Source organism: Cervus elaphus, chromosome 4 (genome assembly GCF_910594005.1).
Source record: "Cervus elaphus chromosome 4, mCerEla1.1, whole genome shotgun sequence".
Lineage (NCBI taxonomy): Eukaryota > Metazoa > Chordata > Mammalia > Artiodactyla > Cervidae > Cervus > Cervus elaphus.
Window position 1 is genome coordinate 51,465,436 of NC_057818.1, and position 16,380 is coordinate 51,481,815.

The window sequence follows — 16,380 nt, forward strand, 5'->3', positions numbered from 1 at the left end:
GCAGGGTTGGGGGGGGTGGTGGTGGTGGTAGTGCTTAGACATGCAGTCTTGACACCAACTGTCTTGATAGAGACCTGCTTTTGCCAGACTGAAATTGGTAGGTGCAGATTAGAGAGGAGGGTATTGAGAGTTCCCTGTGACCTTGGAGGTCAGAGATTTTAAAGGGTTATGGGGGCAGGGCGTTAGAGTTCCTGGAGGGGATTTTGACTGTAATGGGGGAGTCATGACGGACACCATCCGGAGGTGCACAATCAAGAAATAAGGGCCTATTGCAATCAAGAAGGAGGTATTGGTTCCTAAAATGAGATGGGGAGTCCTGGTCTTGATTGAGGAAGGAATTTATAGATGGGGAATTTCTGTTCGATGAGGTGGGATTCCAGTCAGGATCACGAGATGGCACAGATGGGGTATAGGTTGCCAGTAGAAGTAAGGGGCAGTCTAATGGAGGGAAGTCCAAGTCCTGATCATAAGGGGTCTTGGCACTACCCAGAGCCAGGACGGCCGTGATTATGATCCTTTGCCACGGGCAGGTGAAAGCAGTGGTAACGTGGGCTTCTAGGTCGTGATTAGGAGCGGTTGTAGTCCATGACATGAGTAGTATCAGCAGGTCGTCATGTGGGGCAACAAGGACACTGGGGCTCGAGTCATAGACCGAAGCGACCCTGCAAAAGGATACCACCAGCTCCAGCCCGGATGCGGCGCCACTCTCGCTCTGCGCAGGCGCAGCACAGGCCTGCCAGACACTACAGTTGGGGGCGGGCCCAGGGGAGGGGCTTGGAAGCTCACTCTGCGCTTGCGCCCAAGGGGCGTGGCGGTCGCACCTGCGTGAGTTGGGCGGAGGAGGAGGAGCGAGGTGACGCAGGCGTAATAATAGAGAAGGTGCCAGAAAGATCCAAAACAAGTGGCTGCGGCCGTCGCCTGGGAGTCGTGAGACGCCGGAATTCGGTAAGGCTATAGAGAGGCCTACAAGCGACTGGTGGCGGGTAGACGGGACCACCTGGGTGCTGGGGAGAGGGAGGTACCGCCCTTCCAGGGCAAGGGGGTCGGATTCGGACAGCGCCACCTGTGTGGAGCGAAGGGCGGCTTTGATCGGTCTCACTGTAGGGGACAGAGGGTCACTTTCGGGCGGTACCACTTAGGTTGAGCTGTATGGCCGATCGGACAGTACCTCTGGATGGAGCCAAGGAACATGTCCGGACAGTATTGCCCACAAAGGGCGATTGGCGGGGTGCCCTACGTTAGGCCCCCAGGCTTGTTCCGACCGAGTCACTTGCTCGGGTGGGAGGCTTGTTCGGAACATTACCACCTAGGGAGGGGCCCTCGGGTTTGGCCAGTCCGAGTGGTAGGAGGATGAGCGGGGTCTGGCGTCTGGACCTGTTACTAGGGGACCTCGGGCGATACCATTCTCTTGTGGCAGAAGGGGGAGGCTCCAAGGGCTGGGACGTGAGGGTGGCCCTGCCCGGCGGGACGCGGCTAGGGACACGCACTGGCGGGGGTTGAGGTCTGGGTCCCCGCGTCGCTGACCGCTGCCTCCTGCTCGCTGTGTGGGTTCTAGGCCCTGGTTCTGAGCTTGTTCTGCCCCGCTCCCCCGGGTATGGCGCTGTCCGGGTCGACCCCGGCCCCGAGCTGGGAGGAGGATGAGTGTCTGGACTACTACGGGATGCTATCGCTTCACCGTATGTTCGAGGTGGTGGGCGGGCAGCTGACCGAGTGCGAGCTGGAGCTGCTAGCCTTTCTGCTGGACGAGGTCCCCGGTGCCCCAGGCGGCCTGGCCCGCGCCCGCAGTGGCCTGGAGCTGCTGCTGGAGCTGGAGCGCCGCGGGCAGTGCGACGAGAGCAACCTGAGGCTGCTGGGGCAACTCCTGCGCCTACTGTCCCGCCACGACTTGCTGCCGCACCTGGCGCGCAAGCGGCGTCGGCCAGGTATGGTGGAATGGGAGGGCGAGCGACTTCCGCTGGGGAGAGGGCCTTGCCTTCGCTGGGCCTCCCCGGTGCCTGATATGAAGAGAGCCGTATCAGAGAGTATGTGTCTCATCGCAGTCTTTCCTCCTCCCAGGGTATCAATGAGAAACACAAGAGGGAGGAGGCATGGCTTTGGGAGGGGTGAGCTTGTGAAATTTGGCCACGTCAGTAGTGATGTTTGTGGCTACTGTTGATGGAGGGCTTGCTTCATGCCGGGCATAGCAGTAAGTCGTACTTCATGTGTACTATCACCTTATGACCTCCCCTCCCCAGTAATCCTAAGAGGAGGTCCTGTCACTGTCCCCACTGTACAGAGAAAGCACAGTAGGTTCAGAGAAGTTAAGCAGCTTGCCCGCATGTTGAATCCTGTGTGTTCCTGGGAAATAGGGAACAGGAGGTACAGCTTGATGAGACTGACAAAGTGTTTGTTCCCTGAGACGTTTCATTTAGTGGGGGTATCAGACTATAGAGGGCTTCCCTGGTGGCTCAGTGGTAAAGAATCCGCCTGCCAATGCAGGAGACACAGGTTCGATATTCCTGGCTCAGGAATATCCCCTGAAGAAGGAAATGGCAACCCACTTTAGTATTCTTGCCTGGGGAATCCCATGGACAGGGAAGCCTGAAGGACCACAGTCCACGGGGTCGCACAAGAGTTGGACGTGACCAGTGACTAAATGATATCAGACTATGAGACAATGAATGACTTATTATTACTGTTATTTTAGTATATGAAGATGATTTTATTTGAATGATTTACTTTTAGATGTGGTTATGAAAAGACTGAAACAGAGTAGTGAAGCAGAGAGAGTAGGAAGTGTGGAGTGTTTCAGAGTGAAAGGCGGCCCCCTTAAGTTTTTATAACCAGTTAAGTCCTTTCTGAGAAGGTGACATTTGAACTGAGGCTGCTGTACTGCCCTAGTGTCTAGATCTCAAGAGGAAAACATTCCAGAAATAGGGAAAAACAGACTGTCTAGTCCTCAGGTAGGACTGAGTTTGGCACTGTCAGAGGCCAATGTGTCAGGAGCAGAGATTGAAGTAAGGGCAGAGAGTAGGTGAGAAGCGGTGTCACACAGGAGCTTGCAGATAACATAGCTAGAAAGTAGGAGCTAGGATTCAAATCCTGCTAGTTTATCTCTAGAGTTAATGCCCTTAACCCTTGGAAAGACTCCTAGAGCAGTCCTGAGCAGGTGAGGAGCCCCTTGTGTGCTGAGGCTGTGAGCTGTTGAGCCCTTGGCTGGGTTACTAGAGGTGCTGTGGCTAGTTTGGGGAGGGCGTTTGTGAGCTTCCCTGTCCAGGGTAAGCCCATGGGGTTTGGATAACCAGGAGAAGGATATCCTTAAGGCAGAACTGACAGCATTTTGAGAAAAATGTGTCTGGAGGTCAGGCTCTGGAAGAGAAGATTTGGGGAGCTTGCAGGGGCCTGCCTACTCCTTGGGACCTCAGGGAGACCCAGGGTGGTTGGGGGTGGGGAGTGCGTAGGCAGTATTGCCTGAATCCTGACCGTAACTCAGCTTACAGAATAGCTCTGACAGTTGGTGCCGCTGTAGACGTTGATTGGGTGGCCCCAGAAGGTGATGAGTCTTCTATCCTGGGAGGCAGTTACTGGGCTGGAGGTGTTTGAGGAGTGGCTGTCTGGGCTTTGACCTCTGGGGAACTCAGGCACCCTGTGGGGCAGGCTTTCATCTTTGGGGGGAGGGGTGAGGATTGGAGGCTGGGCCTGGGAGAGGCTGGAGGTTTCGAATCCTTTTTTCCATCCCCTACCCCATCCCCAGTGTCTCCAGAGCGCTACAGCTATGGCTCATCCAACTCTTCTTCGAGGAGGATGGAGGGCAGCTGCCGGCGCCGCCGCCAGTCAAGCAGTTCGTCGAATGCTGAGCAGGGTCAGTGGGAGACAGGTGAGTGTCCCTCTCTGGCCCTTCTGAACTCTCATGAACCTACCTCATCCTGACCCATCAGGAAAGGAGCCTGAGGGGTGATTTTGTCTGTCTGTCTTTTAAATGTATATATTTATTTTATTTTTGGTTGTGCTTGGTCCTCATTGCTGCACTCGGGCCTTCTCTAGTTGTGGCGAGTGCGGACTACTCTCTAATCGGGGTGTGTAGGCTTCTCATTGTGGTGGCTTCTCTTGTTGCAGAGCATGGACTCCAGGGCGCATGTTCAGTGGGTGCAGCTCAACGGGCTCTAGAGCACAGTCTCAATAGTTGTGGTGCATGGGCTTAGTTGCCTCAAGGCCTGTGGGGTCTTCCCAGATCAGGGATCGAAGCACTGTCCCCTACATTGTCAGACGGATTGTTAGCCAGTGGACCACCAGGGAAGTCCCAATTCGGTCTCATTTTTGCTTTGTGTTTGTGTGTTTATTGCTGCCAAAGCCTGGGTCCAGAAGCAACCTGTGCAATTGTTTTTTGTGGTTTTATGTCATTTAAATGGCATCATATTGTAGGTGTTATCCTTCACATGGCTGTCTTTATTGGATGTGTTTCTGAGATTTATTCACATTGGGTTTCTAACTGGTTTTGTTACATTGCCGTGCCAGTGAATTTATTCTCCTCCTCTCTCCCGAGTTTTTAATCATTCAAATGTAATTTCAAACATACAGAGAAGTTGAAAGATTAGTACAGTGAACTTGTTCATATCTTTCACCTCGATTCAGTAATTTTAACGTTTTGCCAGTTTTGTTTTATGTGTGTGTGTGTATGTAACTCTGGGGTTTTTTATTGAACTCTTTGAAAGTAAATTACAGGCATCAGGACACTTTACCCCTAAATTAGCAGGCATCTCCTGAGAATCTGGAGATTGTCTGATACCACTTCAAGACCATTATCATACCTGAGAAAGGGCATGAGCACTAATCCTCTGGTATCCTAATGATCGTGTTTCAGATCTTCTCAATACTGTCTGGACTTTCAGGATCCACTCATAGATGTGTTGCTGTGCACTCAGTTATTAGTCACCTTAATCTCTACTATAGAACCCTCCCACCCCCGTCACAGTGTACCGATTTCTTTAGTTCCCCATGACATTGACCAGACCGCTTGTTTTTAGTGTCCTGATTGTTTCTGGATGTGTCTGATGATTTCCTGAGAGTATCTTTTAACTTATCTCTCTGTCCTCTGTATTTTGGGAATGATGTTTAGAGAGTTTGTTAGATTCAGGTTATGTGGATTTGGCCAGGATTTTCCTTGGTTGATGCCGTCAGCTTCACATTGGAGCACATGAGGAGGCCTGATTTTCCTGTTGTGAGCGAGCAAGTTTGTTCACCTGTTTATCGGCTGTATTTGCCCTTTGTACAGAGGTGTTTTTCCCTTCGTGGTTAGTAGATAGTCTGTGGGATGACATTTTCACCCGTCCTGTTCCCCAGCAGCATCCCCAGTGGGTTTAGCAGCCATTGGAAATCTTTGCCTGAACCAGTTGTTATCCTGGTGTTCTCACAGTGATGATTTTCAGATTCTCCCTTATGTCTGTTACCTGGCATTTTCTCAAGAGAAGTTTTACTTTTCTCTTTGCTTCCATCCATCCCTCCCTCTCTTTTTTAAGTGAGGAGTGTCACCATGGATTCATGTATTCTTGTGTGTTTAATATGTTAGAATCAGTTATTCTTGCTGATGTTCAAATTGGCTAGCTCCTGTGTCTTTTTGATGTGTCTGCCTCATTCTTTGAGTGCTTCTTGCTTTGTAGGTAGGACTGCAGGATGTCCTGGGTTCCCTCGAATTTTCCTTCCCCAGCCCTGGAATCAACTGTTTGCAGAAGCCTGGCTTCTCTTAGAGGCAGTGGTATTTAGATTCCAAGATTCAGGGGCTGAGTAGGCGCATTGTTTCTAGGCTCTTAACAATGAACCAAACTAGAAACTGGGCCTTTAAATAAAAATTCACCTTAGTATTTTCAGTTCAAAATTAACATTACAAGGACCTTTTTTATTTTGTTTTGTTTTCCTGACTGCACTGCGTGGGCTTGTGGGGATTTTAGTTCCCTGACTAGGAATTGAACCTGCATCATTGGCAGTGAAATCACAGAGTCCTAACCACCGGACTGCCAGGGAAGTCCTTACAAGGACGTTTTTATCTTACACTGAAAATCTTGGGTTTGGTAACATTAAGACATGGACTTATTTGCTTTATTTTACAACAATAATAAAACAATTTCAAACTTACAAAGTGCTAACCATGTCTATTGAATGAGACAAGATTTTTTTGCGTGTGATTTTTGTGTGTGTGTGTGTGTGATTTTTAATTGCTTTCAGAGTGTATCCTACTAAGAGTTCATGGTCAGAATATTCCTCCAGTTACTTAAAATCCTTTTCTCCTGCTGTGTGTTACCTATTCTGTATATGTGTAGATTCATTTGTTTCTGTTTAATTTTATGCTTTATTTTGCCTCCTTAATTTTTTGAGTATGTCATAAAACAGTTACATGATTCCAAAGTCAAATCTAAAGTATGCAGAAAAGATGTTCTTAGAAGTATCATTTCTTTTGTTGTCTCTTTCCCTCCCAGTAGATAATCAATTTCATTTCCCGTATAGCCTTATGGTATTTCATCTTGCAGAAATAGCAAATAATGTATACATTCTTATTTCCTCTCCTTTTTTATACAGAATGTAGCAAACTGTAGATACTTGCTTTCTTTCACTAAGCAATCTATTTGCAAACTACTGTATGCACTTTTTGTCAGACATTTACATTGTTTTCAGGTTTACATGGTTATAACCTATAAACAAAGCTCCAGGCTCCTGCAGCTGTTGTCCTGCCTGTTTCCTGGTGTGAGTAGTCCGGGTTTCTCTAGAGTCACACCTGAGGGTTGAACTGCCAGGTGGGGTGTGCTCACCTGTCCTACACGATGCTCACTTGTCCGTACTCTGCATCTTCTGGCCCAGGAAGCAGAGGGGCTCACCCAGGGTCTCCCAGCCCAGAGTCCAGAGTTGAGTGCTTCCTTGGGCTCCCATCTTGGTGCTCCACCTGTCATCTGGTCCTCAGCCTACCTCATCTTTCTCTCCTCAGGTTCTCCCCCAACGAAGCGGCAGCGGCGGAGTCGGGGCCGTCCCAGTGGTGGTGCCAGACGGCGGCGGAGGGGGGGTACCACCGCCCCCCAGCAGCAGCAGGAGCCAGCCCGGCCCACCTCAGAAGGCAAAGTGACCTGTGGTAGGTGTCTGTATGTGCCTTGGGGCGCGCATGTGCAGTGTAGAGCTGGAGGGGGTGAAGCAGTCCCCCGTCTGACACCCGGGGGTGGGCGGCAGCTCGGGTACCAGTTCAGCACAGCAAAATTCTTGCCCTTTCTGTAGCTGTCTTGGTGGTCTACCTCCCACCCATAGTCGAAGGATTATGTTGTGTGGAGCCTTCTCCAGGAGGCCTTTCCTGACAACCCCTTACCTTCATTTTCATTTTTTTTTGGAAGAGCCAGGCAGAGCCTGAGAGGTTGGGCCTGGCAGGCCTCAGAGCAGATGGGAGTTAGACTTTATACTAGAGGTCAAGTTTTTCCAAGGGATTTTTTCTTTTAGCATGGCAGTGAAGTGAACTCTGATTCCATCTAGAAAATCAGTCAGTAAATGAGTTACACTTTGCACAGTGTTTAGAACAGTGCTGGACAGGTAGCACATGCTCTGTCAGGTGCATGGGAAGTAAATGCAACAGAGTGGAAGCAGGCACCTGAGTGGAGGGGCTTCAGGTCTGACACGGATGGGGCTGGGGTCTGGCCTGGGGTAGTGGCGTGGGAGAGGCGAGAAGTAGGGGAACCTACGGAAATAAACCACAGGGCTGACGACCTGCAGACGGGTTGGGTTGGCTGGGGTAGGGCCTCTGCTGTGCAGACTCAGGAAGACCTTCCTGTTGGAAAGTTCTCACTGGTCGCAAAGGGGGGACTCACTCTCTCACACTCCCACATGCCGCTCTGGTACCCCTTCCTCTGAGTGGGACAAGGCTTGGTCACAGAGGGTATCAGCTAGTGAGAGGCTCAGGCTGGACTGGGTGGGGATGGGATCACAGGCGGGAAGATTGAGGGGGAGTGGCAGCAGCTCTGCATTCCCCAGGAGACCTCAGCCTCCTGGGGGACCTTCCTCCTCACCTGCAGAGCCTCCACCCCTCAGAGCACATGCTCTGCCTCTTCCCAGTGCCCATTTCGGCCCCCCAGGCCCTGGGCACCAAAGCTGCCCCATAGCTGAGGCTGCAGATACCTGTCCTGGGTGCTGTCGGGAGGAGCAGACCAGTAGTGCCAGCCGTGACCGCAGATAGCCCCCACTCGAGGGGGTGGCTGCTTGGTGTGACTCTTACCTAGTCAGGTGGTATTAGGGCCGCTCCTGGCTGGGGGCCCAGAGAGCCTCTGCCTCCTGGGGGAGCAGGCCAAGCTGAGGCCAGGGAGGGGTCCTGCTGGTGGAGGCTTCAGCGTCTCAGCTGAGGGTGGGGAGGTGGTTAGCCTGGGTGTGGCCGGTTCCTGATGTGGGGATGAGTGAGCAGGTCTGACTGCTGACTCACCAGGCCGGGTGGGGCTGGCGTGAGGCTCTCCCCTGTGGGGCCCAGGTTTTCTCCCCTGAAAATGGAGATGGCTTAGTCCTGGGGTTGGAAGGAGGCTCCTCCAGACCTGAGGAAGGGGAGCCCCTCCTCACCTGTGCTACCATGGGGTTGGACCCCCCCAGTCAACTGCGCTCAGCTGAGGGATAGAACCAAACTGAACTCCTGAGGGCCCCAGAGTGTGAGGAATGGGCCCTGGGGGATCCTGGACTCAGACACGGGACCTCTGAGTTTCCTCATCCCTCTCAGGCATCCACTGTGCTCTGTGCTGAGTGTGCTGCTCCTGGACCTTGAGTCCTCAAGACGGCCCCTGAGGTAGAGATGTCATCCGCCATCGTGTGGAGTGGGCGGGCTGGGCAAAAGCTTGGGTTTGTCCATTTGGTTGTCCCACACGTGTTTATAGAGCACTGACTGTGTGCTCACATCCCACAGATGGGACGGGAGGCCCTGCCCTCATGGGGCTTGTATTCTGGTGGGAGGAGAAAGCTAAGAGAAGGAAGAGAGAGACTGACGACATCAGCTGTGGAGAGAAACCAGCAGGGGCAGGGCGCAGAGAATGATGGAAAATGCAGTTCTAGGCGGATTTTCAGGGTAGGGTGGTCTAGGAATGCCTCTCAGAAGACAGGGAGAGAGGTAGGAGGATGTGGATGGCTGAGGAAGGGTGTTTCAGGCTGAGGGGACAGCAGGAGCAGAGACCCGAGTGGGGACATGTCGGTGGAGTGGAAGCTGGCGAGCCTGGAGCAGGGGGCTGTGCAGGGGTGGTCAGGAGGCCAGGGCAGGAGAGTGACCAGGGTCCTGTCCTGCAGAGCCCGTGAGCCTCAGGCCAGGGCTTTGCGTCTTTTAAATAATGGGAAGCAATTGAAGGGCTTGAATGACAGGCTGAGCTTTGCTTCCCTCCCACCCCCCACCCCCAACTGTTTGCTCCTCCCCCCGTCTGTTTCTGGATAAGAAACGGAGGCAGACAGACTAGCATTGAGAACCTCGACCTTCGGCTCCCCAGCACCCAACCCCTGCCACTCTCAGGTCGTGATTTCATTAGCCACGTTGTTTTGGAGTCAGTTCCAGGTGTCCTGTTGTTTCATGGGTAGATTTTTCAGTGTGTATCTCGAGAAGATAAGAATTGAGTTCCTTGGTGGTCCAGTGGTTAGGACTCAGACTTGGCGCTTTCTCTGCGGTGGCCCAGGTTCAATCCCTGGTCAGGAAACTAAGATCCTGCAACCTGTGCAGCTCAGCACCTGCCCCCCACCTTCCCCCTGCCAAAAAAAAAAAAACTCAGAAAGAAAAAGCCAGTAACAACTTACTCTCAAATGTCTTCTCGGTGCCTAAATGTCTAATTTGTCTAAATATTGGTGCTCTTGAGTCTCTTCTAATCTTATCGGGTCCACTCCCCCAACCCCCGTCTTGTTTCTCCCCCACCCGCCTTGCATTGTATATGTTGAAGGGAGTTGTGTGGTTGTGTTTCCCAAAGACTGGATTTTGCCAATTACATTCTGCAATAGGGGTTGACTGACCATGTTCCTTTGTTGTCTGTTTTTCCTAAAAATTGATAGTTGGGCTTGGAGAGGCCTGATCAGATTCTGGTTTGATGTTTTTTTAAAAAAAATTTTGACTGTGCTGTGTGGCTTGCAGGATCTTAGTTCCCTGACCAGGGATCAAACCCCCCGCCCTCAGCAGCGAACGCGCGGAATCCTAACCGTTGGGCTGCCATGGAAGTCTCTTTTTTTTTTCAAGTGCACTTCCTAGGTGTGGTGCGCTCTTCCTTCAGGAAGCAGGCAGAGGTTGTTTCTGCCTCGGTGGCCGAGTGTACTCACTGTCCCTCCCTGTCCATTAGTCCAGGACAAGTTGAAGGACTTCTGCCTATGCCTTGGGGAAGAACCTGGAGCCGAGGCGGGGCGAGCTGTTGTCCAGAGGAGGTGCTGGCATTTGGGGAGCAGAGTCTGTCCCTTAGTGCTGGCTGGCGGCTGCTCTTCACTGGGCACCCATCCTGTTGCTCCCCAGCCTTTCCTGTTAGTAGCTCCCAGAGGGGAGACCTGAGTGAGAGTCGTCCCTGGCCTCCAGCCACATGCGGCACAGGGTGTGGCGTGCGTGGTGGCTTACCTGCTCTCTGGGGCCTGTGTCCCTCAGACCTTCCCTGATTTCCCTCTGGGGCCCATTCTGCCCCAGGAGAGAGACTGATGAGGTGTGGGGTAGGGGAGCCAAGGGGGTGCTGGTGCCCACCTGAGTGCAGGAGGCAGGAGCAGCTCTCTTCTCCAAGAAAACCTGGCACTGGCCTCCACCCTGGGGGCAGGCAGCATTTCCTACCAGTGGAAACTTGGTGTTCCTGGCTATTCAGCTGCCTCCCGCCTTCCCCAAGTGCTCCCTGGCTCTGTTCCTGACCCCCCTGCTGCTTGGTGTCCTGAGGCCACTTCCTTCCTGCTGCTTGCAGAGGACTCATTACCTGCCAGGCACTGACCTCAGTCTGCCCTTTACCTGCATCCAGCCTTGTCATCCTCACAGTGGCCCCATGAGAACAGATGCTGGGTGAGGCGGTTTTATGGAGGAGGCCACCGAGGTGCGGAGACGTGCAGTCAGCTCAGAAGACCCCAGACTTAGCGCCTCCCCGGCCTGCCAGGGCGCGGTCAGTCCGGCCCCTCTAGGTGTCCCCTTGTGCCCTTCTCCAGTATGACCTGGCCATGCTGGCCCCCGGCCTGTGAGTGCCCTGAGTTCATGCTCTGCCTCTGGACTTTGACAAACACTGATCTCTCTTCTGGGAGAGTCGCTGTTCTCTCTTCACTGCTTGCTTGCCTCGACCTCCTTGTCCTCCTTCACGTTGCACCTCCAATGTCATTTCCTGGAGAGGTTGTCTCTGATCATTTTGGTCTAAATTACAACTCGCGCTCTATAATTTTCTCTCCTGACCCTTGGAATGTCTTTTAATTATAGACTTCTGAGTATGGTTGTGTGAGAGGCAGCACACAGTTTAGGGATTGTTGAGAGCTTGGGCTCTGGAGGTAAGCGTCTAGGTTGGAATTCCAGCTCTGCCATTTCCTGCCTGTGCGGCCTGGGGCAGGTGACTCACCCTTTCTGCCTTAGTTTCCTCATCTACAAAAAGGGGACAGCAGCACAGCCTCATAAGGTTTCAGGCATCATCAAAAGGGTCAACAGGTGTGAATGAGTACTTGGTGCAGTAAGTACTAAGTGTTACCTGTGTGCTGTAGGCTTCCCAGGTGTTGCAGTGGTAAAGAATCCACCAGGCAGTGCAGGAGACGCAAGAGATGCGGGTTCGATCCCTGGGTTAGGAAAATCCCCTGGAGTAGAAATGGCAATCTGCTGCAGTATTCTTGCCTGGAAAATTTCATGGACCGAGAAGGCTGGCAGGCTACAGTTAATGGGGTCGTGAAGAGTCAGACGTGACGGATCACAGCCCAGCACACAGGGTGTGACTCACACAGAGTGCTCCTTGGTTGCGGCTCACAGGTCTTCCAGTCCCACTTGTGTCTCCCCAGCGCTTCTGGCACTTAGTAAATATCTGTCAAATGGAAGAATGGATGGGATGTGCGGGTCCCCCTGGTCCAGTCCTCCTTCCACCCCCACCATGCCCGGTGGGCTGTGTGAGTAGACAGGCTCCACCCCAGGTCTAGTAGCCGGCTGTGCTGAGGAGAAATACTAGCTGGGCGGCCGTAGGCCCCGGTGCAGGTGAGCCAGGCCTTGGTGGCTGAGGGGCATTCTGGGCAGAGGAGATGGCCAGGTCATTCTGTGAGTAAGGCTTGTGCTGGGAGCACTTCCCTTGTGACTGAGGGCAGGGTATGGGAGGATGGAGCTGGGATTGAAGGAGGAGACGAGGGAGGACGTTGGCTTGGGCCCAGGTGAGAGGGCGCAAGGCCTAGGCAGGGGCCGTGGGGTAGAGAGGGGAGTGTCGAAATCATAGTTCCTGTTTTTGGGGTGCCTTCTGTGCCTAGGCTCTGGGTCGAATGCTTCATGCGTTGCCTAATTTGATCCTCATGACCCCGTCGTGCAGCAGGGACCTCTTGTTTGTCTGTTTATGTTTTTCAGATGGGGAAACTGAGGCTCAGAGAGGTGAGGTCACATGCCCAAGGCCCCACAGCTAGAGAGTGGCAGAGCCGGGACTCGCCTCAAGGTCTGTCATTCTCCGCCACCTGGCTCTGTGCCTCTGCTGCTGAGCACCCCCGTGTGGCCTTGGACAGGTGCTGCTCCCCCCAGTCCCCTGCTTCCCAGCTCACGCCTGTTGAGGGCCTGGTCAGACACTCAGAGGCGTTAAGGATGTGGGCCCAGAGGTCTTGTCTGATCCTAGGATGGAGGGAGCCAGTCCTGAGTGTCGTGGGAAGTTCTGGGGGCCGAGGCTGAGCAGGTTTTCCTGGGCCTCGAGCAGAGAGGGTGAGCTTCCCCTCGAGGCAGAAAGAGGAAGCGTTTGGGGTTTGGGGTGGGAGGAGGAAGTGGGTGGTGCTGAGAAGTTGCCTGGGGAAGCGGGGACCTGCCTGCTGCTTTCTGCTCTGCGGCTGACACAGTCTTTGAAAGGTGAAAGGAGTTAGGGGCCTGACACTCCCCTCCCAGAGCTTCAGCGGCCTCATCTGTCAAAGAGGGTGAACATGCCCCCGCATCTGAGTTGCTGGTGGCTGCTATTCTGTAGCACCCACTGGTGGACAGTCATCTGAACTCTCCCCAGGAGGGACATTCCCCTGGTTTAGGCAAGACCCTGGGCTCAAGAGATGTGGTGACTCGTTCCAGGTCACATAGCTAGTGCCTGAAGGCTCTTGGGGTGGGATCAGCTCCATTGACCTGAAGCTGCTGTCTGGGGCATGGGAGGGTCACTGCCCTCTGACCCTCACGCTGTTACGCACTGCCATCCCCTGCCCGTGGGACCTTGGACAGGTCACTTCTCCTTGCTTTCATTTGTTCAGTTGCTAAGTCATGTCTGACTCTTTGAGACCCCATGAACTGCAGCAGGCCAGGCTTCCCTGTTCTTCACCGTCTCCCGGAGTTTGCTCAAACTCATGTCCATGAAGTAAGTGATGCCATCCCACCGTCTCATCCTCTGTTGTCCCCTTTTCCTCATCTGCGTTCATTTCCGTATCTGTACATTGGGGTGCTACTAGGGCCTGCCTCACAGGGTTTGAGGATTAAATGAGTTTATATGAGGGCTGCTTGTCATTTCCAGCTGTTAAGCTGGAAGTCTGTAAGCTGTCCTCAGGGCAGCCCATGCTGTGAGTATCAGTAGTCAGCAGTCAGATTCACAGGTGGGAGTTCAGTCATCCCACTGAACTGAGTGGAAGTGATACGCCTGAGGTCACATTTACAGGGATGGCCTTGGAAGTCTTATGTCCCACCCCCTGCCGAGAGCTGCCACCTCATTTGGGTAGATGTGGACAGGGTTATAAGTGACAGACACACCTCAGACTGGCTTAAGCAGAAAGGAAATTGATCAGAGCTGAAAATCCAGGTGCTCCACGCACACCTGGTGAACTCAGGAGTCTTTTCCTGTCTGTGCCTGGCCTTGTGTAGGTTTCATTCTCCCCGCTCCTGGTGGCAGAACAGCCCCCAGCAGGCCTGGGCTCAGAGCCCACCTTCTGGGCAGCCTTTGTGGAATGAGAGCACCTGCTTCCAGTAGAGCCAGCCCAGTTCAGCCTTGAGTCTCCTGGGCCTGGTGCCTTCCTGGTGGGTGGGGGGCTGAGGATATGGTTGGCCCCACATGACTCTCACTGTTTCGGAGCAGAAGAAGGGGACGGCTGGTTACCTAAAAGCCAATCCATTCATTCATGCATTGGTTCTTTCACAAATGGGTATTGAATACCTACCACATGCCACGGGGCTACCTGTACAAGTGAACAAGAAACAAAAGTCCCTTCAGGGAGCTCACGCTGTGGAGAGATAGGTGATTAGCTTGCTAGTGAATAAAAGCTCGGGGTGGGTTAGAAGATGCTAAATGCCGGGGGAGGAAATGGAGCAGAAATGGAATGGGGCCTGGGAAGTGCAGAGGCCTGGGGGCGATGGTAAATTGGATGGTCAGAGTAGGATCATTGGGAAGGCGGCATTTGAATCTGAAGGAAATGAGAGAGTAAGTTCTGCAGACACTGGGGAGAGACCATCCCTAGCTGGAGGACGGGAGGGCCAGGGCCAGGCGGAAGCTGCCAGGTGTTGCCAGGTGTTGCGGGGAGGAGCCTGGAGGTGGTGAGGCTGGAGTGGGGCACATGAGGGGAAGCACAGGGCCAGCAGGTCAGGAGGTAACAAGTCAGACCACAAGAGAGAAGCCGAGTGAGGGTGTCAGCCATACTTGGGTGTGGTTACTGGAAGGAGGAAGGATGTGGGGCTGGTGCAGTGCAACTCACGCTGAGGGGCAGCGGGGAAGGGAGGGTGGGTGGCGGTCCCCTTGCTGGGTGTCGGCCCCTCCCTGACCAGCCCCTCCTTCTCCGCAGACATCCGGCTCAGGGTGAGAGCAGAGTACTGTGAGCACGGGCCAGCCTTGGAGCAGGGCGTGGCCTCGCGGCGGCCCCAAGCACTGGCCCGGCAGTTGGATGTGTTTGGGCAGGCCACTGCGGTGCTGCGCTCCCGGGACCTGGGCTCCGTGGTGTGCGACATCAAGTTCTCCGAGCTCTCCTACCTGGACGCCTTCTGGGGCGACTACCTGAGCGGTGCCCTGCTGCAGGCCCTGCGGGGCGTGTTCCTGACTGAGGCGCTGCGCGAGGCGGTGGGCCGGGAGGCCGTCCGCCTGCTGGTCAGCGTGGACGAGGCCGACTACGAGGCTGGCCGGCGCCGCCTGCTGCTGATGGAAGAGGAGGGGGGACGGCGCTCGCCCGAGGCCTCCTGATCCTGGATGCGGCAGGACTGACCCCACCTCCTCGCCTCTGGGCCACCTTCTCCCTGGGAGGATGTCGACCATCTCTGCCCCTAGAGGACTGTCACTCCAGCGGTGCCGAGGACTGCGACAGACACCAGGCCCCTCGCTAGACCCTCCCACAGGATGTGGGCTCTGAGGCCTAAACCACTTCCAGCTGAGTTTCCTTCCCAGCCTCCCCCCATCCCCCACCCCACCCTTAGGTGTGTTTCTTCAGCTTCAGGAGGCCAGGGGCTCAGGCATGCAGATCTGAAAGGAAGGGAGGCATAGCCCCGCACTCACCAAAGGCCCCTTGCACATTGTCTCCCAACCCTGGGCTGTGTGTGTGCATCCACACTACCCTCTCTGAAACCACCCCTGGGCGCCTGCCCTGGTGTGCTCCACTTACTTTGGCCTTCGGGCTTCTCTCTCAGGATCTCCGATTATACGGCCCCTCAGCCCTGAGCTTCAGCCACACCAGTGGGCACTGGAGCTGAGGTGCACCTGGGGCCTGCTCACCTTGCCCACACATCTCTACAGCCAGCTGGGGCTCCACCCAGCTCCCACCCACCAACCTGGCCTCCACTCTCTCCTGCTCCCTGGAGCTGGACACAGACTTGTACACGGAGTGTCATATGTGTGTTGCAACCACATCAGACCAAATGTGCTGTTTCCTAGGAGGCCAGGCCGAGGATCCAGCTTCCTTCTTAGAAAGGGGGGAGGCAAAGGCTTGGGGTTATTGGGCAAGGCCTTGTACCAGTGGCACCAATAAAACTGCCCTGGACAGGGCACAGGTGGGCACCAGGGCTATACTCTTTCTTCATGGGCTGGAAGGAGCTGGTGAGAGCCAGGGCTGGGTATCAGTCCCAGAGTTCCTGGCCTGGTGTTGGGCTGGAGGGTGGGCAGGATGCTGGACCATCATGTGCTGGCTGCTGGCCCAGGCTTGCCCTCCTCTTGGCTTCAGTTTCCTCATCTATCGAAGGAGGAGATACTGCCTTGGAATCACAAAGGCTCTCCCAGCCTTATTCTCACACGCTTCGCTCATGTATGTTCTGGGGAGTGCTGGCATTTTTAACCCTCAGTGAGGTGGGCCAGCTTCTTATCTCCCAGTGCCAAC

At 54.2% G+C, this 16,380-nt stretch overlaps 1 protein-coding gene across 1 annotated transcript; it reads left to right on the plus strand.

Moving 5' to 3' along the window:
• Positions 1–791: 791 nt before the first annotated feature.
• Positions 792–16,064, plus strand: DEDD2 (death effector domain containing 2). The gene is made up of 5 exons (XM_043899296.1): positions 792–945; positions 1,556–1,922; positions 3,734–3,856; positions 6,953–7,093; positions 14,866–16,064. Exons 2-5 carry the CDS (start codon positions 1,595–1,597, stop codon positions 15,255–15,257), a joined length of 984 nt encoding a protein of 327 aa, XP_043755231.1. The 5' UTR covers positions 792–945; positions 1,556–1,594; the 3' UTR covers positions 15,258–16,064.
• Positions 16,065–16,380: the final 316 nt, after the last annotated feature.

Coding starts and splice junctions, on each gene's coding strand:
- DEDD2 (XM_043899296.1), top strand. CDS start 1,595: ATGGCGCTGTCCGGGTCGACCCCGGCCCCGAGCTGGGAGGAGGATGAG. Junction 3,857..6,952: donor GCAGGGTCAGTGGGAGACAG/GTGAGTGTCCCT, acceptor TTCTCTCCTCAG/GTTCTCCCCCAACGAAGCGG. Junction 7,094..14,865: donor AGAAGGCAAAGTGACCTGTG/GTAGGTGTCTGT, acceptor CCTTCTCCGCAG/ACATCCGGCTCAGGGTGAGA.